The sequence below is a fragment of the Acanthopagrus latus genome, chromosome 19 (assembly GCF_904848185.1).
Source record: "Acanthopagrus latus isolate v.2019 chromosome 19, fAcaLat1.1, whole genome shotgun sequence".
Lineage (NCBI taxonomy): Eukaryota > Metazoa > Chordata > Actinopteri > Spariformes > Sparidae > Acanthopagrus > Acanthopagrus latus.
The window spans coordinates 3,121,361-3,144,932 of record NC_051057.1 but is presented as its reverse complement, the minus strand read 5'-3'; the positions used below and the strand labels follow the sequence as shown (position 1 = coordinate 3,144,932).

Genomic DNA, 23,572 nt, shown 5'->3' with positions numbered 1-23,572 from the left:
TGTTCTAACAGCAACATGTGTACTCATTCTAGGCACTTTCCACCTGGCATGAATGTACACAGGATGGGGCAAAGACAAAACTCTTTCTTGTCAGACAGTAAAGCAATCGTAAGACAAAAGTGTGCTGAGTTAAGGCCGTGTTGCTCACATTGGTAAGTACTTAAGCTATGCATTCTATTTCACACAAGTGACATTTTCCCGGGATCCACCCAGCATGCATACTTGTGCACCATCAACTTTTAGGTGGGGTTCACCTCATATTTTTGAAAAGCTCTTCCACTAAAAAAAAACAAAAAAAACGACATGGTAGGAAAGAAGCAAATCACAACTGTTAACAACTGCGGTTTGAGTTCAAAAACAGAGCATTCAAGATGTCAATGAAGAATCACACATGCTACATTTTGATGAAAACAACAAGATGTCCAATACGTTCAGAAAAAAAGATCGGCCCAGTCACCAGTCACATATCTGCAAACAACAGATTGGTCAAATCGCTTTCACACTTTTTTTTTTACCTGACTTTCATGTCAAGAGGTTGTGTGGACCGGGCTGCAGTCAGAGGCAACAAGACTGCAAAGCCAGCGGCTGTGGTTCGAGTTCCGCTTCAGAATTTGTCAGCTTGAAACCGGCGGATGTTTCAAAGGAGCCCTCAGAACAATTTCTAGCCATGTTTGTGGCAACCAAATTCTCGATGGTAAGTTAGCCCATTTTGTGCAGTGTGTGGCAACCAAAACAGTCTTTTCCAAACCAAGTGGTTTGTGTGCCTGAACCTATCCTCTGTAAACTGAACCCCCCAGAAATGTTGACCATCTGAGCCAGCATTTATTTATAGAAACTGTATGTCTTCAGTAGGCACCCATAGGCTCGGGGCCATACATTAACACAGTAATGACTTTGGTCTTTTCATCAGATTTCAACAATTCATAAGAGAACGTTACTGTAACACAGGACTTACCTAGCCTAGCTGCTATTAGCTGTAGTGGCCTTACGTTCATTTAGCTGTAACCAGCCCAGTAACCAACTCTTAAAATAAAGATCCAGTTGCAGATTGATGTTTGAGCCACCAGCCAGTTTCAGCTTGTGTGCAGATTCACTCTCTTTGCATTTGGTCAAGGCTGAAGACCTTTAGTCGTGATAGATCTTGCCACAAAATCAGATTCGATGTTGAGCACTTTGAGAAATGAGTGAGTGAGTGAGTGAGTAAATGTCTGATGCACCTGGGTTATACAGCAAGGAAGGGCTTGAAAGAACCACTGCAGCGCACACTCGGACTGCACAGTGAATGACACATCTTTCAGAATGATCAGACAGGTAGGCACTTGAATCTTTCTCTTATGTTTATTGAACTTTCATTACATTGTGTAAAAACACTGGAGTTGACGACTGCAGTTCTTCTCTCTCATAGCAGCAAGGTATGTAAATCAAATCAGGTTATTCTGCCAGACAATAAATAATCTGCCTCTTTGGATGATGTCAATGTTTAAGAAACAACGGATAAAAGCTGCAGTATTAATTTTTATTTTACACAACCTATAAACATATACATATATATTTACTTATATATATGTTTATGTGAATTACTTTGCCTATATTCATAAAAATACAACAGTAGTTTGTAAAATAGATTTGAAGTAGAATATTGAGAATTAGAAATGAGTCCATCATTGTCACAGGATGGCATTCTTGAAATGCAACAAATAACAAAACCAACATGGCTGGAATGCAGTTCATCTCTGAACTTCCTCAGCTCATTTTGAAATTGTGTCACATGGAGTCATGTTTGTCGGTGACACCTTATGTCTTCATCTCTGCTGAGTGACTTCACTCAGAGCAATCTCCCACCTTGACCGTTTCCCAATATCACAACACACAGACGGGGAGGGAGTCGGGGGCATGTGATATTACAGGCAAGTCTGTCAAAAGACTACAAAAGTCACAGTACAATAAAAATATATGTAGCTATATAGTACAACCAGGCACACTGCCAACTGTTCAGCTAAACTGGATACTTTGTTTGTACAAATGATACACTTAAGAACAAGAAAAGAGGTCTGTAGCACCATAAGGAGCTTTAGAAGTATGTTAGCAGCTTGATCCAATACCAAAATATATTGCAGTATTGCAGTGTTTCTTACATACACATTCAATAAAGTTCACTGGTACCACTGAAGCTTATAAAGAAGTTTGACATGATTTGCTGAAGGTCTGTGCCTCTCACTGAAGAGCATCTCCTATCAACTGTGGGAGACATTCTGATTATCCTATTTCCTTTTGCCCAGGACACTTGAGTTAAGCATCAGAATTGTGAACTTGATCTAATACCGGACTTCAAATCTGGACCTACTTTCTCCGATGTGTAGAGCTTTTTTTTTTTTTTTTCCTTTCAGTTTTCTTTCAACTTTTCTTTCAGTCAGCGTTTGTTGCTTTTATTCTCCCCACATCAAATTCCTGGAGTGCTCCGAATGAGCTACGCAAAAAGATGAAAGTGCAGGTCGCTAACTGGAAAATTTGTGTTCATGCAACAGCTTTCAGACAGAAACCACTAAGAAATTCAGTAATATTTCATATGTCATAAAATGTCACACTGAGGTCAAAGGATGACAGATGAGGAAAAATCACCCTGGTAGTTACTGAACATATATCTGTTTTTTTTTTTCCTTTAAACAACCCATGACAAGATGATATAGTGCTATCTAATTGTCCATGTATGCTTCATTATTGCTTATGCTCTCACCTAAACCAGCGGTTGAAAAGTCAAGAAGGACTTCTGAAAAACAAGGCCTACAAAAATCTGTGTTTAAGGTACATTATTTGTTAAAAGACCCCTCAATGAGATACACAGAACACTTGTGCAAGTAAAGCAAAAATGACACTTTGATAGGAAAAACACTGTCAAAATTGTACCTGTAAAAATAAAACATTTTATATTGTATTTACATGTTATTGTTCTCTAAAAGAGCTAAATATATCATCTATACATTTGTAATAAAGGTTTTGAACAAAGGGTATTGGAGGAAATAAAGGCATTCAATTTACAAAAAGTGCTATGAAAAGAATTAGCGGCTTGCTAACATCTCATGTAAAACCACAAACCTTCACAAGATACAAATAGCAAACTTCCATAAATGTTTTTAAACATTACACATTCAACTTTACATATCACACAACCCAGAAAAATATTGTCCATTCATGTCCCATCAAGTCCTGTCATTCAGGAAAGAAAAGGGGAGCTTAACACTTCTAGTTTATCATCAGTTTTGAATCTCGGAGCACAAAAACAAGATGAGTATTTGAGGTAAATGATAACACTATTGGATTGTGTATCCATAAAACATTTCATGGAATTAAGATGCACCATCTGTTAACTGTGGTGGAAGGGAGAAGGTTAAGTTTGGCAAAATCTTTTGCAGGTCATAAAGTTCACATTTTTGCCATATAGTGTGCAGTCCGATGTCTCGATAGTATAAAAAGTGTCCAAAATGATGTCTATTCTACTGATGAAATGTCATATTCATTTTATGAAATTACATAAATAGGCTAACATCACCTTTGTGACTTTTCATCCTTCAGTTAGATTCATGTAGGGCGGATTATTGATTAAAAAGAAAAATGTAATGTGTACAGTATGATACCAGAGTTTTGATACTGACGCCAAAAGAATATATATACTATACTAAGTTTTTCAATGAAACAGTCAACTTAAAGCAACAATCATCACGTGTTGAGAATGAAAGTTCTCTCATGACCTTGGGAACAGTAGTTGGACATAATAATCTTAACTTACTACATTTTGTACAGCCCTTTAAACAACATCTCGCAGCCTGCATCAAAAAAATTGAATTTGCTCAGTCATTATGCAGTTTGTTCTCTTTTCATTTTGTGACACAACGTGGAACATTGGCCACATGATCGATTTCAAAAATGTGTAAGATGTCCAGTCCAGCCCATCCTCATAAAGACGACCATATAGGTCAAATGCTCAAGCTGCTTAATAGGACCCATATTTATGTTTCTTGTTAGGCGGCGACCTCTGGTGGCTTTAGTGATTATTACGGCAGCAATGGAGGACATCAGACGGCGCAGTACTAAGAAAGACAAGGGTCACAGTATGAGGAGGGAGGAGGGGTGGATGGTTGGGTTAAACATACAGGAGGAGGGGAGACTGTTGATCATGTCCCATGTGAAACTAAAAGTTAATGTTGAGTTGTTGTTGGTATTAATGTAGCAAACTTACATCACAGTAACATATGTAATGCACTTATTTAATCCAAACTTTGATCTTTTCCTTAACCTAACCAAGCAGTTCAGGTGAATAAACCAAATCTCGTAATTTTGTCACCAAAAGCTAACCAAACTGCAAGCGCATGACAAAGTTCCAGTACATCGGTCACTGCAATGGTTGTGTTTATCAGAACGGTTGTATATGTCATTTTTGAAGTAATTGGCAAATTACCTGTTCAGTCATTTAGGTATGAGGATGTGTTGGCATAAGCAGTCACACAACAACTCTGTAGTAAAATAAGGTAATAACTTAAACATAGTAAGTAACAATAAGTACTGACTACTGGCTGAAGAAGGCGGTGTGCCAAAACTAAGAGAGTGCTGCTTTCCCATTCTTTTCTATGTATGCCTGTGAGCCAGCACTTAGCATAAGTGTGCGTTTTCCCTCAGCTGTTATTAAAAATTCGTATTATATCAGGAACTACTGGGTCATAGTATATGACAACCAGAGGAATCTGACCAGACAACTTGTGTCAGCATGCAGTTAAGGTTTTGGTATTTAGTACCACACACACACACACACACGCACACACTTCAGTCAGTACCTAGCCCTACTTTGCTGGCTATCGATTGCTAGCATGATATTAACTGTATGAGAAAGGAGACCACGGTTCTAAACCCAAAGCTACTAAAAGACGGGAAATGCATTGTGAGACCACAGTACCCTGTATGTTACTCAGTGATTTGGAGCATGCCACATAAACCTTACTGGAGGAATCAGAATTTTGTTTCCAGCAGTATGTTGCATCTTTACTTCTTTTGCTGTGATCTCACAGATGTCTCCTAGGTTTGGAGAGTTAATGCCATGCTACCAAAGTGACATAGATGGTGCTGAGGTCACAACTGAGGCCTACTCAAACTAAGCAAATTTGTGTTCAATGCAACACTTCCGCATTTTGAAAATCTAGATGTACAAGACATTCAAGAGAGGTAACGTCAGTCGCTAATGACATGTAAAAGCAATGCATCAGTGCAACTGTAGTTAACTGTTGTTACCAAAATTGTCTCTTGAACCTCAGTTTTCTGCTTAATGGTCCACTTATCACAGATGTAGTCAGTAACTGCTTGTTCCAACACTTCATTGGAGCTGTATATTCAAATTTAAGAGTTTTCTAATGCCATTCAAAAATTCTAAATGTCTTGTTCATCATTCCAGCATCGATTTGAAAATGATGGACTCGTTAATCACTTTGAAGGTTAGAAGTGAAAGGTGATGTTAGTAGAAGGTACTGTAATGTTTAACTTGTAGGAAACAATGAATACAAATATACAGTATATGTAACATGCATCTGTTCCAACACAGCCATTATTTGTGCCATTTTCTTGAAACAATTTCCTTTTAAATGCCCTTTCATATGTTTAATGTTGATTTTAAAAGTCCAGTTGATAAGATAATTGTTCAGTCTCAATACCTAACTTGACAAATATTCACACTGGGAAACCCAAAGCGTTAGTATTTGCAGATTTGGGAATGAGACTTAATCAACTATCCTACAAATTGGATCTTTAAATGACAACTGATATGTTTTGTGTTTTCATTGTGTCTCCCTTTAAGAAAAATAAGGCACAACTTCTGCTTTACAATGTGTAATTCCAATATGTCCATACTAATGCATGAGCAGTAAAGCTACTGTACATGACTGTATGACTTCAAGAAGACCAGGTAGAAATGTGCATTTGTGCCTGTGTGGACTGACTGAGGCACTGACCTCCAAATCTGAGATGAAATGCAGCGACTGTTCATTAATTCTCTTCAAAACGCATAACCACACACTGAACAATGTGGATAGGCACCTCTGTCCATGGTTTGGTTAGAGGTGGAAGCCCTGAATGACTGCAGAAAATAGCAAAAATACCCCCCAAACAAACTAATTTAAAACATTAGGTACAGATGTCACTCCTCTCCATGCAGAAATCTAGATGTGGTGTATTATGTCAAGGTTTTGAAACTCATACCACCACACTGGTACAATGGAGGCAACAACAACAACTCCTATGGATACTGGACTGGATTTTTCAGTGCCCTTTCACTTCTATATTGTATCTAAAAAAAAAAAAAAAACACGCTTTACTTTTCCCAAAGCAGTTGAAACTTTCTTCGAACACTTAACTGATTGGGTGGTCTTTTAAAGTAGAAATGGAGTAGCTCAACAAATGATATAAATCTAGCATGCTTTGGCCTACTCAGATAAGATTGTTTTCTCTGTTCTTTTGCCCCTGTTCACATTAATGCAGTTCCACATATTTTGTCTGGGAGATGCCCAAGCGCCATTCTAGTCTTCTGTCTATTGGTAAGCAGCTTTTCTGGTATAGTTAAGTGTCTTGCTAAAAGGCACTGGATGCAGTTAAAAAAGGTGTTTTACTGGTCAGATTTCAGCTGACCCTGAACTCCCTTGTCACATGCTCCTAAAACAGAGCACGTGTTTTGTTTCTACCATCTCAAAAAAAAAATGTGATTTCAGGTGAACGACACTTCCCAAAAGCTAGAAACCACAGTGCAGAGACCTGAAGATGAAGCAGGCAAATCCTGTCACCCTCCATATATATATACGGGGTTTTACTCAAATTAGCCTGCTTTAATGAATATATATGGTATGAATGCATTTGTGAATTCTCTAATAGATGAGTGCTGTTTGCCTGCATATTAACACTGATGATTTGCCTGTATATCTTACTGATCTTATGAGCCCAGTTGGAATATGTAAATACAATTTTCCAGAAGAATAAGTAATTAATGTAATCAAAAGCTCATTAAAAGGGTAACTCCACCAATTTTACACATTGAAGTGTATTAAGATCTTGGGGAGGACTACTGCATATGTGAAAAAAAAAGTCTTATAAAGCCTTTTTTGGCTCCACGGGGAGCTGTGTGTAATCTGATAAATTGCATAAATTGCATTGTGGGTACTGCAGACACCAGGTTGAGTGACATCACTGGAAGAAAATGATCAGGTTACACACAACTTTCTCTGGAGCTCTTCTATTAGCTTCAGCTTTATGCTTTGTTTTCCACAGATGCAGTAGTGCTCCCTGACAGCCGTCAAGACACTTGTGTGTTACTCTATCAAGAGCAATTACAACTAATCCCTATTCAAATTTGCAGGACAGCCAGAGTGCCACCAACTATCTCGTTCATATTTCCATTGTTGAGGACATGTAAGGCGAGTCATCATGTTTCTACATTTCAGAGTGAACATATTTACAGATTTGAGCAGAGTCGTCAGAACATACAACATGTGTTTTGTGTGATAGGAGGTGACTTCCATTTTAATCTAAACATTAAGTTAAGTGGAGCCATGCTGGCAGAAGTCAGAACGTGTGCCTGTGAATATTCATTTTCATCATCAAACTGCTAAACTGATCCTCGACTTTCAAGTATTTTAGAAATTATAGTGGAGGTTATGTTAATTTGCCTTTTTTTTCCTAAATGTGGCTTAGAAGACCTGCATGTTTAATCTCAACGAAGGCAAAATATATTCAGTCTGTGTTTTCTACACCTCTCAAAGCTTGGCACGAGTTGGAAAAGGATTTATGACGGTGTAAAACATTTAGAGTCAGGCTTCAAAACTGGAATTACAGCCGAGGTGTGGCATAGTTAATCAAGCAACATTTCCTCCTCCAATATTTGTTTCACATCCCATTCAGCTAAAATAGCAACAGAACCGAAAGGTCTTACAGTTTCACATAACGCTACAGTGATTTCTTATACTAGTGAGGACTTCCACATTGGAAGAGAAAAAAAAAATGAATTGTCATCTTTCATATTTATATTCTATACGTAGTTCTTGGTACTTGGATAGAAAGTGGCCTACGCATTTGGTAAAGAGAATATTTGCAATTGTCGATTTCAAATTTTGATGTGCATATTGGTGATGCACATATTAGAACCTTTTGTTTTCTTCAAATATTAAATGATATTGAATGTTTGAAGTGGGCTGCATCATCTTTTTATTGTTTATGCTATGCTGCTATTATGCACTGTCATTTTTTTGAGATGTAAGGGGAGGGTGATGTAGGAGGGTGGGGGTCCAGTGTAAATATCAGGTAAGCTATGGAACTTTATGCTCTTATTTTCAAAGCAACAGGTTCAGACCCCCTCTCACAACAATATTTGGAGTTTCTGAAGTTCACAATTTGCAATGTTACAGTTCATGTTGTTGTCATGTTCATACCGTCCTTGTGGTGATTTTCTACAATACATACTTACTACGATCTACAACTAAATAGTTTAATTTCAGTCCAACAGCCACAAACAAGTCAACTATACTTCTAAGAAGTCTAAGTCCGACTTGAAATGCACAGGTGCTTATCTACATACAGGAAAGGAATGAAGGAGATACTTCATGTGAGTGATCATCATTTTTGCAGGAATATTATGTAATAATATGTCCTTGAAGGAGTGCTTGCTTTTTTGGACTTTGATGATTTTTTTTTTCAAATAACAATTGAAAAATAAGGCACGATGACACAAACAAAGGGAGAGTGGAACAGCTCAGCAGCCGTGAGCCACTGGCAATGACACATTCAGCTTGTGGTATTAAGTCTTTCTATAAAATAACTCTGGGACCTTTGACATGGACCCTCTCACCTGGTAAAGTGGGTAGGGCTCATGAATGGCTCGCAGTAAATGGTTATGTGTGTTTCTGTTTAATGGTTAGAAGAGTTTTCAGGGGAGAAATCAGTGCTTGTTAATCCAGATACGGGGTTAATCTCAATTGTCGAACTGGGGATGCTGCACACATGCGTGTGTTGTGAAGGGGGCGTTCACAGGGTAAAACTGAACAGTGACAACCCTTGGCGTCAGCTCATTATACATGTACCCTGATGAGATTTGTCTTCCACCTGAACAGTCTACAGTGATATTTAAGTAGGTACAAGCCAGCTCTGTGTGTGTGGTTGACTTTGGTTCAGGGATGGGGACAGCTAAGAAAGAGACGCAATTCATCATTTATGAAAATGTAGGCACTGCTGGAAGTTAAGAATAAACATTACCAGAAAATCCACTAAGCTATTATGAAATGTAAAGTTGTAATACTGTTGCTCAGTAGTTCCTACCCAGTACCTTGTCTATGACAATGTGAATAAACTTCGGATTTATGGATCAAAAGGACCAGACTGATGGTTTTGAATGTTTTAGACTATTTACTACTAATCACATATACTTCAACTTTTTTCCTGCATAGCACGTCAGAGATGTTTCAGTTGAGTTTTGCAATCTTCCAGGACGCTGTTAATTTCCTATTATTCCTCTGAACATTGGAAAGAAAGTTGAGACTTGTAACCTGGTTGTGTAATCCAGCACAGTGAACATGATGTCTGCTTTTACTGCCGATAAGGAGCTGTCATTGTACTGCATGTTAACGCAGTCGTAAGCATGTACATCACAATGAGTTTACTGAAAAAACAACAAGCAGACATGATCACTGGAATGAATTAACCAACTCGGAAAAGTGGTGTTTCATATCTGTAAGACATCAATGGAGCGCATTAGCTGCCTGGAACATTGCAATGGATCTTAAATCAGAAATGGTTTGGGTAATGGTCAGCAGTCATTCAAAGTACAACGATTAAATAGATGTAAATGGGCAAAAACATCCCAAAACTACAGATTGGTCCCCACGACACAAAACATAAAACGAAGGTTAACTGTGATGAAAGACTACATCACAAAGTTCAAAGTGCTGCACAAAAAAAACAATATACATCGCAAAATATGCATACTAAGATAAATCTATTCTAAAGCATGGGGAATTAGGTCAAGAAAGGCAAATGTCACTGCAACCAAATTACTTCTATCATTCATCTATGTAAAAATTCTCCAACTCCAAAAACACTAATTTATGTTTAAACTGACACACTGTCATGATTAAGTTCTGTCATCATAACTGTGAAAAAACTGTTTTTGTGTTTTTCAGTTTGTATGTGGTAAATTTCACACTGGTGGTAGTAGGTACACAAAATGACTGACTTTTGTGAGCAAAGCCCATGGCAGAATTCTACTGCAATTTTTATATTTTATATATATATATATATATATATATATATATATATATATATATATATATATATATATATATATATATATATATATATATATATATATATATATATATATATATATATATATATATATATATATATATATATATATATATATATATATATATAGTCATTGCTGCTGGTAATTAGAACGCATCAGGTTATATGACTTTCAAATAGCAAGAAATTGAGAATTTGGAAACTGTGGTTGCATTGAAACCAGTTTTCTACTGTGACTTGTCATGAAGGCATAGTGGTGGTATATATAAAAGTGTGTGTGTGTCTGTGTGTGTGCGTGCATGTGTGTGTGCTGATCATCATGTGTCTGCTGTGTACATTAGTGTCTGCTCATGTTGTCATCTTCACACTTGTTGCTGGTATCTCACTTCGGTATCTGCTGGTGTTGCTGTGTAGCTCGACATGTGTGTCAGTGTGTGTGTGTGTGTGTGTGTGTGTGTGTGTTATGCGCAGTACATACTGGATCACTGAAAAGCTTGGTGGAAACGAGGCAGTGTGGTGGGTGTGCTCAGGTTGGAAATGAAGGAGGAGGGGAGCCCTTGAAGTGGATTCTCTGCAGCCTCTGGGCCGTCGGGGGGATGGGGGGGCAGCTGAACAAGAGATGCGGGCTCTTCATGGGGTGGATAGGCGACGCCCTGGCCCCCACTGCCCCCTGCGTGGCTGTACGGAGGCCCATTGAGTGGCAGGAAGTTGAAAAGGTGTGAGAAGTCCATCAGAGAGGAAGATGAAGCCAGAGAGTCGCCTACAGAAGCTGTTGCCACCGGTGTGGACATTTTGGACAGGGACACCTCCTGGCTCGTCTCATCCAGCACGCCCACTTGAGTCTCCAACTCTAGTTTGGAGGAGGTGAGTTGGGGTTCTTGGGCTGCAGAGGACGAAGAGGGCATGCTGCTCTGCAGCTCCATCAGGTAGGTCTCCAGTTCTCCCTTTAGATTTTGCTCCCGCTCCTGTGAGGAGAAGGTGTATGAGGTAAAGTTGGAGCCCAGCGGGTACTTTAAAGAAAAGGGGTGTGTAGAGGTGGGGAAGGGCTCTGTGTCCAGGACGGGGCCTGTGTACATGTTGAGTTGGTGCGGCCTCGGTGTCAGCAATCCTGGGAGTTCGCCCTTGATCCCCCCAGACGGCAAGTCATAGACAGCTGGCTCCAGCGAATCAGCTGGCTCAGTTTTTACCCTCAGCAGCTCCCGGGCATGGCTCTTTTTCATGTGACGTGTCAGGTGGTCTTTCCTCCCGAAGCGCTGGGCACAGTACTGGCAAAGGAAGTCCTTGCGTCCTGTGTGCACCACCATGTGGCGTCGCACGTCTTTACGGGTGTAAAATCGCCGCTCGCAGTGCTCGCAGCGATGCTTTTTCTCTTTGGTCCCACCAGAGGACTTGCCAGCATGTGTTTTGAGGTGTTCCAGAAGAACCCCTGTGCTGGGGAACGGCTGCAGACACACTTGGCAGGTGAGGTCTCCACTGTTGGCGGCGTGGAGGGCGAGGTGGCGTTTGAAGCCCAGCTTGGTGTTGTAGCTCTTGCCACACTCCTGACAGTTGAATGCTTCCTTGTACGGGTCATGAGTGTGGAGGTGATTCTTTAAGTGATCCTTGCGGTGGAACATTTTCTCACAGTATGAACACTTGTGGTTTTTTTCTGGCGAGTGAGTTGCCATATGCCTTGGAACACAGACACATTCTATAAGAACTCAGAAATGTTGCAATCAAGTTTTAAGTAGGCATGCTTCACATCACACAAACACAAGATCTCAACACTACTATTCATAAACACAGAATTCTCACTACTATTGAGCACTATGTTACTAAAGGTGTAAAGAGAAAAGCAACATGCTGCAGCCTGCTATGTACTGCTGCTTGTCTGTACCGTAGCAGCTTGTATTTGGAGACGAAAGCCTTGGTGCAGTCAGGATGGGAGCAGCGGTAGGGTCTTTCTCCTGTGTGAGAATATGAGTGCACCTTCAATTTCTCCAGACTGTTGAAAGCTTTCTGACACTCCTGGCAGGGGAAATTTTTCTTCGGCTTCCCCTCTGCTCTCCTGCGCCTCCCCATGGGTGGTGCAAGCTTGGCTTTCTCCAGGATGTGGTCACGGTGGCCCTGGCTTCCCGTGGCCATGGCTCTCTACGGTAGCCCAGCTACATGGACAGGGGCACAGTGGCCAACTGGTACTGATGCAATTATTCTATCCAGCTTTATGTGCTCAACACCGCCCGGACTCAGGGGCCTGAGAGAGAAACACAGAGCGAAAGAGAGAGAGAGAGAGAGAGGATCATCTGATTGGTACTGTTTCAGCTGTTGATTGACTTGCTGGCATGACAAAAGCCACAAGTCAAGTTCAGCTTAATCTCTTTAAATCACCTGTCATCAATGAGCCTGATGATTCTGCGGGATAACAGGTATCATCAAGCTGGTTTTTAACTGGCTCTGGGTTTTGTCAGTTTTATGTCAGGGGTGGGCGATATACCAGTGTCATCACTGTCACTGGTTGGCATATCTATCAAAAAGCACGATATTTTTGACCAAACAGCTTTATGTTAATTATGACAATTTATGGATTCTAGGGGTGATAAGTGGAGCTTTACAATCTAATCACTCACTAAGTGGATAAATGCAGTTGTCAGAACAAATACCAGAGTGGTGAGTTAATAAAATTCAACCTTTAAAACCTGGAAAAGAGAACACATATGTCTTACAATGATATAACATACCCAAAATAGATATATCCAAATATAGTCATATCACAATAACCATATGATATCAATGTATTGCCCAGCCCTCAGTGAGTGTAACGCACCAAAGCAACTACACTGTCAGGAATCCTCAGAAATTAAAGCAATTGGTTATCATTCGTTAGTGTTGAGAACTACCTGTCCATTTTTTTAGAGGGTCTGGAACTTCAGACTGATTATTCTGATGATGCGTCGTTCCATGCCAACTCAACCAGAATTCAGAACTTTTCCCAGTTTGTGTCACGGATCGTCTTTATCGTCATGTAAATACTTGTGTTTACATACATGGGCTCTTGCAACATCTTACAGTTGCGCTCCAAATACTTTTTAAGTCAAAAATCTTTTAAGTTTGGTCCTCAGAGCTAAACATAATCTTATTTTTATTTATTTATTTATTTTTTTTGTAGGCCTCCCCAGCTTCTTGTTTTTCACTAGATTAGATTGAAATTTGTCCTGAACATCCAAGAAACTTTAATATTACCACTGAATTATGGTAATCTTCAGGTCTCTGCAGACTGCTTTATTGAAATTCTGAATACACTGAAAAAAATCTGAATTGGAAACCTAGGATCAGAGTTTTCAGTGTTACAAGGGTGGTTCAATTTTCACCCAGTGAGATCACCACGTTAAATTCTGCTGTAGAGTTTCAGCTTAACATCGACTGAAAAGTGCCTTTCACTTATCAGCTCCTTTTGGAAAATAACATCATTCTATCATTCTGTAATCAACAGTCACGAGTCATATTGTCAGCTCGGGGATTATGTCATATGTACAAAATGATTGAGCTGTAACATTACATTATTGCCTTTACACAAAGCAGTGCAAATACAGAAGTACTTTTTAGCCACGGGAAGCTTTCATTTTTTTAGCCATCGTAGGTCGTCCTTACTCTGACTGAACTACTGTTGGTGTTCGTACTGTCTACTTGCCCTTTGCCCGAGCTGTTTTCAAAATAAGGCTCTTTATATCGCACAACAATCAAACCAAATACATTTTGTCAAGTTTTCTTTAAAATGCAACCCATATTCCCAAAAAGTTGGTCCTAAATATAAAATGCAAACATTTACATACAAACTGTGATTACGTTTTTACATAGTGTTTTTGAGCCCATGTAGTAAGATCCTCATACATATGATCAACTCCCAGTCTGCTGCCACATTTGCATGAAGCTGCCATCTTATTGTGCCTCTTCTCCCAGCCAAATGTAATGCATTGGGATAGACAATGTTATGTACAATCATGTCTATGCAATAATAATACATGAATGTTAAGTTCATGTTATTCTACAGATACAACCACTTATACCACAGATATATTCATAATTTCAAGTAAATGCTCTACAACATGCAAAAACACTGGTATCTTAAGGGAAGTAACTAATAACATCTACTCAAAATACTGTAATTAAGTTGAGAGTAGTTGAGACTGAAGACTTGACGAACAGAAACCCTTCTGAATGAATACTTGCTAATGATATTGCACCGAGCATAAAAAAGCAACCAATACTCTGAGCAGCAACTTTTACTTAAGTATCATTTTGATACCAGTACGTTTCACTTGTAATTGAGTAAAAGGTCGGATACAAACAGATTTTGTGTGCTCTTTGCATCACTGGGTATCATTTGTGTTGTTCAGTAACTGCGACACCACGCCACAGCTGATTTGTATTTCAGTTCTGTTAACACTTGACGTAGACAGGCTCTTTTACACCTGCGCTGGGTCAGTCAGTGTAACACTGCGGCAAGTCGGGCGACACGGCGGTCCAAAGCAGGAAACGCTCACGTGAAGGCCTCCTTAACAGACTGCAGTGAGCAGTCACATCCCTGGACCACCCTAAACTCCTGGCCAGCCCATCTTACTGTTACAAGTGGCGTTATGAAAACAACAAAGCGACAGAAAGAACAAGAGCAACATCTGTTCAGAAACAGCTCAAATGCTAGGTCTCTGGTGTTGCTGATCTCGAGAATTTCTCACGGTTTGCACTGACTGTTTGCGGTTATCAAAATGTTAACATTAAAATTTGACCAGGCTGACACCTCGTTAGGGCTAACCAGTGCTGTTGAGAGAGATGGTTAAGCAAACCCTCTCTCTACATGGTTATAGAGTCGGGCAGAAAGTAGTCTAGGGCAGCACCTAACACTTAGTTTATTATTGATTAATCAAGCTAAAAATAAATGTTGTCTGATATCTATCTGCAGTAATACACCTGCCAAGTGTATGAAGCACGTACAGAAAGAGATTCCTTCCTTTATTCTTCGATGGCTGGCAGAGGTTCTTTGTGAAAAATCTAGAAAAGCTCTAAAGCCAAAACCAGTTCCATTCTCCTCTCTGTATACAATGCTTCTGACAAAAAAGAAAAAAGAAAAAGAAGAATTCACAGTAAATCTACAGTAAATCATCTTCCACCACAGAGTGTCAGAATCCGTCCCCATCAGCTTCGTTTTAGTCCGCCAACACGTTAACTGACAACCGAATTCATTCAAATAAGAACAAATGAATATGAATAAATTAGCTTGACAATTATTTGCTGTGTGTTCAATACAAAGAAGTGTAGAGAATTTGAGCTCTTGCCTTAGTCCAATCATGTTTTCAAAGAAACATGGACTTTTATAAAACACAAATAGATGAGACTGTGTTGAATAAACACAGGGGGTATTCCACAGAGAGAAACCACCCCGATAAATAAATCCCATCTGCCATCACTCATTCTCTTATTGTATGACTGAAAATTCATACAGTTCATCCTTCCAGAATTATCAGTTGGCAAATGTTCACATGACCTGCATTCATTCTGAGATATCCATGAAATCAGAAAAATACTCATGGAAAGTGTTACACAATTTTAAAGCGGCATTTATTCATACGGAACAATGCGAAAGAATCCAAATAACAACTAAATTCGAAAAAAGATATCAGTTCATTCCCTCTGTTTCATTTCGACTGTGGAAGAGGCTGACGGGATTTGTGTAATTCAATTCAACTACAGATTTTGTGACTTTAAGACATGAGAATTTAATCTTTTCCTATTGAATTGAAAGGTTATTACAATAACTTGCATCCGCAGTGACTCATACATTTCTAACAGAAAATAGCAGAAATTAATACAATTACTGCAAATACCTAGACTGAACTATTTTGCAACAATTAAAACTTATCACTGCATGACATTTTAAAGATCTTTACTTTTTTAATATCTGAACTGAATTGTGTACTCCTCACCATCAAATGTTTAATGATTGAATTGTCATTACTGAGCCTTAATTTAAACACATTTTATATTAACACATCATATGTATGTTTATTATTAATATTTCATCAGCATGAATGTTTTCTGTTTTTGATACCATTAATAATGATACTGATAGAGATACAAGATACATTATTCATATATTTACTCACTTATATTAGCTGCTTGTCCTGACATTATATAAAATACTTATTTAACTCATTTTAATTATTTTTGTCGAATTGTCTTGAATATTAAGTGTAACTAGCACATGACTATATCATTAATATAAATGTCAAGATATTTTTTTTTTTTATAAGACTTGCAGAGCTGTCATTCAGCTGAAACCACATGTTCCAAACAGCAGGGTCAGACTGCACGTCAGACAGATCTAATCATAGTCAGGACGAGAAATAAAATTGCTTCAGTCCAGGTGCACTTCTACCTCAGCAGCCCTGGCATCATGAAGAGCAGAGCAGGCTTTTTTTTTAAAAAAAAGTTAAGCATTCACTATTTTGCCATCAAAGCAACAGTAGCCACTGATGTGTCATCGTCAACACTTGAGTGCATAAAACAGGTATGAACTTTTGTGTTCTGATCACACTTGAAAGAGACTCAGAAAACAAGTCAGTGAGGATAAAGGCTTCGCCCTGCCTGTACATGAGCAGGATGGATCAGGAGTGACTGTGTTGGTGAGCACACACTCATGCGATCCGCCGCCAGACGGTCCGAGTCAGAGCCGTCATCACAGCAGAGGCAGGTCCGGTTCTGGGTGGAGGACAGACAGGTACGACCACTGACAACTCACTCCCCCCCCACCCCCGAGGAACTGCTGCTCTGTCAGCCTTTTGTAACCACGACACCAGCAGCCTGGCTGCTCAACTCAACAACAACCTTCTGATCTCCAGTCTGTTCAGGTTCACACAAGCACCAGCTTCGATACGTTGAGCCGATGGGCTCCTGCAGCCTGCGCTCTAATGTCGGCACCAGCTATAGAACCGAATCTAAACACGAAGCACAAAACGTGCACGGTGTAGCCTACAACCTGCCACACCGAGCGAACTCAACACAAGTTGACTTTTGGCGTCTTAAGAAAAGTGTCGGGCAGCAGCTCGGGACGCAGGCTGCACATGCAAATCTCAAGCATTGCCTATAGTTTGCCTTAAGTTCTTCCTCCATTTTGCTACTTTATTGACAAGCAATTTCTTTCCGTTTCTTGTTTATTAGCCCTTGCAGCGGGCGATAGCCGAACTGTCATCTATCTAACACGGTGATCGATACCTTCAGGGACCGAAACAACGATATAGACTATAGCTTTAAAAAGAGAAATAGCATGACAAGACAGTACTGTAGCCGCTGCATGGTTGCATTTGGCGTAAGAGACGAGAGATGCTTGAATCGATAAGGACATGTTGACACTGCTTCTGATGAAGTGTGAAAATGAGGCAAAACATGTGAATGCAGATAGAGGGATAATTGGCATTATTGCTGAATCCAAGTGCGCCCGTTCCAGTCGGTGCTTATCCACTGCCGTTGTTATTATACGAAAAAAAATAAAAATAAAAATAATAATAATGTAAGTGAGGAGGCTATGTTCAACTTTACTCAACTTTCAACCTTCATTCTACTGGTTCCTGTGGTCTTTAACGATCGTGGACCCGCACCGTGACACTAATATCCCCAGTGACATAATTCAATTTTCTAAAAAATCAATGTTGTGCCTTGCCTCTCTTTTCTCTGTGGTCCCAAACTGGGTACTGATTAACACAAACTTTTCCCCAGCTCACCCCTCTCTCATAATTTAAATAACCCCGATATTTTAATTCAAAAACTGAGTCACCGTTTACTTAATTTACATCAAACTTACCCCGGACGCTTTAGCATCCTTTCTGTTGAGTTTTTCTTGACTTTCAACTATTTTCCGAATTTTTAATAATTTTTTTCTCATATTTTTTGCTAGACGCGGCGGGCCTGAAAATTGTTTGCTTTCCCGTCTTTCGAGCAGCCATTGTGTATGCGCTGCGATGCAACCGCACTATGGTTAAGCCACGCCCACCCTAAGTTCCGCCCACATGAGCTTTTTGATTTGTGTAATACGCTGCCACTTTTACTTCAACGTCAGTAACGGTCCCTTTCAATAAAAGTTGTTTTTTGGACTTGCTAGATATACTGTCAATCGTTAAAACTTCATTAAGTACAATTTACAAGGATAGGAAGACCAACATGCCAGCCAATAAATCCTATTGGGCCATATGATTGTCAGTCTACGTCGGTACTTTGCAAGCGTTGTTATTGGAGGATGTTGCTGTCAGTTGTCGGTGACGGTGTGGGTGATTTTCCTGGTGCGCTGTTGCAGCAACGACACTGGGGCTGTCTTGAGCATGACGGGAAGGTTGTACCTACCCTATGGCTAGTGTAGCTTTATCCGCTAGCCACATGTAGTGTACAGCTGCTCACTAGCTTGTTGGAGCAGGAGAATGTTAGCATTCCAAACGATACATATGTCAATGCCAGTTTTGAATTGCTAAAAGAATGCGTGAATAGGCATCGGGAGTTATTTTGGTCATTTTACTTTGAAAATCTGGATAACCTTCACTGGTGTCCACAAATCACTGGAAACAAGTTGGTTAAAGGTAGGTTTAAACGTTGTGTAACGTTACGTCCATTCATCCCTAACTTTAGCAGTTCGAACTATCTAAAGCTTTGTTAAATGACACACAGCTAACAAGTTTCCGCGTTCACCGTTTGGTAACATCAGTGGAGGTCACGTTACAGTGTAGCAGCTACAGCCAGCGAAAGAAACCTAGCTGCGCCAAACTCCGTTGACAAATCTTGCTGTTAAGTAAGACATGTTGATTATAAAATGCACACAACAGGGCTATACGAACAAAGATAGCGTCTACAAAAGAGAGAGGCACTTTACAATTCGGCACACATTTTACACACCAAACCGTAATCATTTTAATAGAAATATTGCATTAAAATGTCAATAACACTAAAATAATATAGTCGAAGCAGAAAGTGTAAACCTACAAACGAAGGTTTCACTTGTTCGAATTAACTGAGATTGTCGGGTGTAATTTATATATATATATGTATATATATATATATATATATATATATATATATATATATATAGTTACACACACACACACATATATTCACATTGTAGGAAATGAACTGTCAAATGAACTCAAACACATCTACTACAACCTTTCTGCTTTTTGAAATAAATGTAAAACACAGCTCTCATTTAATATAATCTCATCTATAACAGAAGACTGACATTTAATAATTTAGCCGGTTTAAGTGTGCTTGGATACATGGACTCTGTTTTTGAGAGACATGCAGGCTTTGCTTGCACAGGGAAACACCAGTCATAATATTTACCTCGCCCAAGGGGGTTGTGTTTTCACCCCTGTAGGTTGGTTGGTTTGTCGGCAGGACTGGCCAAAAACTACGAAACAGATTTCCATGTAACTAAATCCTATTCATTTTTGGTGTCGATACAGGAGTATTTCTCACGTTAACGTTGCAAGATAGGGCATTGCCGACATCATTGCTCGTTTCTTAGGGAATAATACATGGATCTTGATGAAAAAATTCAGGTGGCTGATATTTATGTGAGTACCATTTGATGTGTATCGTAGATTTAGTGGGCTTTAATTATAATGAAGCCGTTATGGGTGGTTTAACATTTAGATGGAATTAAAGGGGACTGCTGGGCCTTGGTGGAGGTATTGACTCTTGTGGCATTCAAGTTCTTGACCCACTCATCAAACAAAGCAGGCTCTGCGGGTTTGATGCCACCAGACTATGGAGCAGCTTCATTCATCCAGGCTGTGAGACTGCTCAGCTCATCATCAACTTTCCATTTTCTAAAGTGGTACTCAGAGGACTCAAACACTGTTCTGTTTTTCAAATCCGTGTGCTTTAAATGAATCTGTGCATCTGCCCCCGCCTTGTGTTTACTATGATATAAAACAGAGGACACTGAACCTGTTTATGTTACTCGTGTGCACACAGATGCAAATGGATAAAAAATCAAGAAAAGTTCGGAATCAGGACATTAACCCATGCATTGAAGTAAGCTTACCAACCTATTACATCTTACACTGTGTCAAACATCTGCCTGCTGCTGGGACGTCACAGTGTCTTTAAGTTTCTAATCCTTTCCTGGTTTTGGAACTTCTTCTCTTTTCAGGAAAGTGATGCCTCCCAGAAGTGTTTGGACGCCTACAACTATGACAAAAGCATGTGTTCAGCCTATTTCCAGAGATATAAGAACTGCAGGAAATACTGGGTGAGTGTATGTTTCCAGAATCAGAGAGAACAAAAAGAAAAAAAAAATAGTCTTAAAAGAAATAGAAGAATTTAAGTCATAAGGAGACTACAGTTTTATGCAGGGAAGGCCTGCTCATCATCACAGACAGGCTTTGCTTTCCTGCAGCCAAGCGTTTGGCTTCTTGTCCTTGACGCTGCAGTAGTGACACCTACTGGTTAGTGAGTGTGCCTGCACACTGTGGTTGTCAGGAAGCAGCACCATGGGTTTGTTCAGACTGCATGCTCATCAGAAGCCTGGCTGGCCGCACTGTTATTTCAGACTGATCAGATCAGACATCATCAACCTATCTGAATGGGTTGCTGTGGTAACTACAAAGGTGACAGTATCAATGTATCCTGGTGAGGTGGCCTTCCAATGCAGAAGCAAGAGAAATGAAGACTAGATGGAATCTTCCCTGTTTCTTTTCCGTTACTCTTGATTTGACTTTGCTGCTGTTTGTGGTGAAGCAAATTATGTAAAAGACACTTTGAAAAGTTTGAAATTGTTTGGAACTAATTGGCAAAAATCACATATTTTTTAAAATCCTTTTTTATTACATTACATCAAGCTCTTTATATATGCTTTATATCCCTATCTATAAATGCCCTCTGTAAGGTAACAGAAGGTAATACAACTGAATTTAAGCAGATTATACGGAAGCAAATAAGGACCAGTTAAGTAAATAAAAGAAATAGGAAATTCAATCAAAAATAGTAAACCTACCTTAATAGGAAATCAAACTGAACTGTTATGATGTGCCTTCATATCCGCCTTTCTAGTTATGGCCTTCCTGCCAGCTGCACTGAGTAAACATATCTGAAATAAACATGAGAGGCCTAAACATGAGAGTTAACAGATTTGCAAAAATAATGAACCTCCTGCCAGAAAGGAATAAATATTGGGCAGGTGGGCATGATAAGTACGATAAGTAGAGCTTGAAGTTTTTCATTACAGCGTAGCATCATTTTTCCCATTGTTCTTTCGTTATACTTACATTGAATTCCTTTTCCTATTTTTGTTTTGCATACAATGTAAATTCTGTAAACCCCTCAAGACAAATGTTTTTACACACAGAAAGAAAATACCTTGATGTATAACATCTGGCAAATATAAAAGAAGGCCCAAATAATAAGGAATTTGTTGGAGCCAGTGTTTTGCAAACTCAGATGTTCCTTTTTTCTGTTTTTATGGGGCAACATGTTTACTGTTAAAAAATGTTTCTTCTGTCATAAATTGAATGTCAGCGGTGAAATCAGTGTAAACAGTGTGTTTAAACAGCTGCTACATGTTGGCAGGGTACCACCATGCTGCCACAAACAAGGAAACAAACAACTGTCTGGAGATATTATTGGTTTCTTCTCTAATGGTTAGTTAGTGTGTTCACAAGCATCTGCTGGTACATTGGCTAACCCTTGGTTGAGAAAACCCACAAACGTAATTCATATTACAGTGAACCACATGGAAATCAGACAGTGTGTAATCCGTTCTGCCTGTTGTTGTGGCTTCTTCTTCTTCTTCCTGTCACAGAGGATGTCAGTTGAGTAGGCGGTCCTTCAGCGTGGCCCAGGATACATGTGGACACGCTGTTAAAAGACTGTGTTCAAATGCAGCCCAGCCCACCCCCGAATGTGATCTGAGTGATCGGATTGAAAAAGTGTCCTCAGTACATGTTGGCTGCATTCGCATCTGTACTTGGAGCTGTCCACTTGAGACTGGATCCCTCAGGATGCATCTTAATGCCATGTGTCTGGAAGGGGCTTTAGTTTATAGTATGTTCCACATCCATGAACACTGTTTACTACACTTCCCTTAATACAACCAGTGGCATATTTTCTTAAAACCTTCATTACCTGTCTAATGTCTTTCCGTTCAAACTGCACTCCTCCAGTTTGTAAGCTAAATGTGTAGTCTCTAAACTCGGGCTTACTATGAATTTACCATCAGTAAATTGGTAATACAAACAAGCCCGGCTGCATCTGCTTCCATTGTGAATAGAGATGTGTCTCTGGTGTCTTTGCAGCACAACATCATGCTGGAGAGGAGAAGAGAAGGCGTGAAACCCGACATGCCAACTGCTGCAGAGAGGCAGGAGCGGCTCGCTGCTCTCGGAGGCAAACCATACTAAGAGTCAACTGAGTGGACACTGAAGACCAGCAGACCCACACGCTCACTTACTACAGGGCAGCACTTTCCCATGGTGCCACTACCACACCTAGGATGGGTGGGTACTGTGGTCCAAGGCCAGGCCTGTCCTCCTTTCTCAGGTTGTGTGGAGGTGGCTATGCGTCGCTGGTCCTTTCTCAAATAAAATGTAAGAAGCAGGAAGTAACAGAATAAGAGGATCGCAAATAAATAATATACCTCAATACAGTGGTTTGTGTTTGAAGGGTAAAGTCCGGTGCATGTTTTGAATTATTAAATTATTACAAAACCAATTTACAACTGTGTAAAGGTGTGTTCAAGGTCCTTAAAAATTATACACATGGTTGAACCCATGAGTTCATGTGTCAAAGAACCTGTGTCAATGATTAATACATGGTGAAGTGTGCAGCCTGTGCAGTGGACTTTTCTTTCATTCATCTGTATTTATTATAGTATTTTTAAAAAATGTTAATGGGAATTGTACCTGTCATTGTTTCCTTAATGTTTGATTCACCACCTCCAATCTACCTCTGCCAAGGATGTGTTTTTTTGGGAGGGTTAGTTGGGTTTGTCAGCAGGAATACACAAAAAACTACTGAATGGATTTCCAGCCATTTTCTTTAATCTTGAGTAAAGAAAGGATCTTAACTTAAAAAAAAAGTGGTGTATTTAGGTGGCAGATGTCTATGAGTGAATACAGTTGGATGCAGATCAGCCTACCTCTGGTGAGCTGGACTGTATTTATGGTTGAGCAGTGGCAGGTGGTTTATCATGTAAAGTGATACAGAGTTTGATGTTGGACTAGTCTTAATTAAATGAAAG

General features: G+C 39.6%; 2 protein-coding genes across 3 annotated transcripts; one reads left to right on the top strand and one right to left on the bottom strand.

Moving 5' to 3' along the window:
- Positions 1 to 1,324: 1,324 nt before the first annotated feature.
- Positions 1,325 to 18,312, bottom strand: plag1 (pleiomorphic adenoma gene 1). The gene is made up of 4 exons (XM_037079559.1): positions 18,152 to 18,312; positions 12,197 to 12,553; positions 10,799 to 11,991; positions 1,325 to 4,085 (listed from the first exon to the last, which is right to left on the bottom strand). Exons 2-3 carry the CDS (start codon positions 12,442 to 12,444, stop codon positions 10,803 to 10,805), a joined length of 1,437 nt encoding a protein of 478 aa, XP_036935454.1. The 5' UTR covers positions 12,445 to 12,553; positions 18,152 to 18,312; the 3' UTR covers positions 1,325 to 4,085; positions 10,799 to 10,802.
- Positions 18,313 to 18,603: 291 nt separating this feature from the next.
- chchd7 (coiled-coil-helix-coiled-coil-helix domain containing 7) lies at positions 18,604 to 23,163 on the top strand. 2 transcript variants are annotated; one of them, XR_005071573.1, is made up of 5 exons: positions 18,604 to 18,917; positions 20,311 to 20,370; positions 20,489 to 20,587; positions 22,136 to 22,377; positions 22,629 to 23,163. XR_005071573.1 is itself a non-coding variant. In XM_037079575.1 (4 exons), the coding sequence occupies exons 2-4, from the start codon at positions 20,311 to 20,313 to the stop codon at positions 22,731 to 22,733; spliced, it is 264 nt and encodes an 87-aa protein (XP_036935470.1). In that variant the 5' UTR covers positions 18,625 to 18,917; the 3' UTR covers positions 22,734 to 23,163. The 2 variants fall into 2 exon arrangements, 1 of the variants encoding a protein (XP_036935470.1); XM_037079575.1 differs by lacking the exon at positions 22,136 to 22,377 and having other exon boundaries at positions 18,625 to 18,917.
- Positions 23,164 to 23,572: the final 409 nt, after the last annotated feature.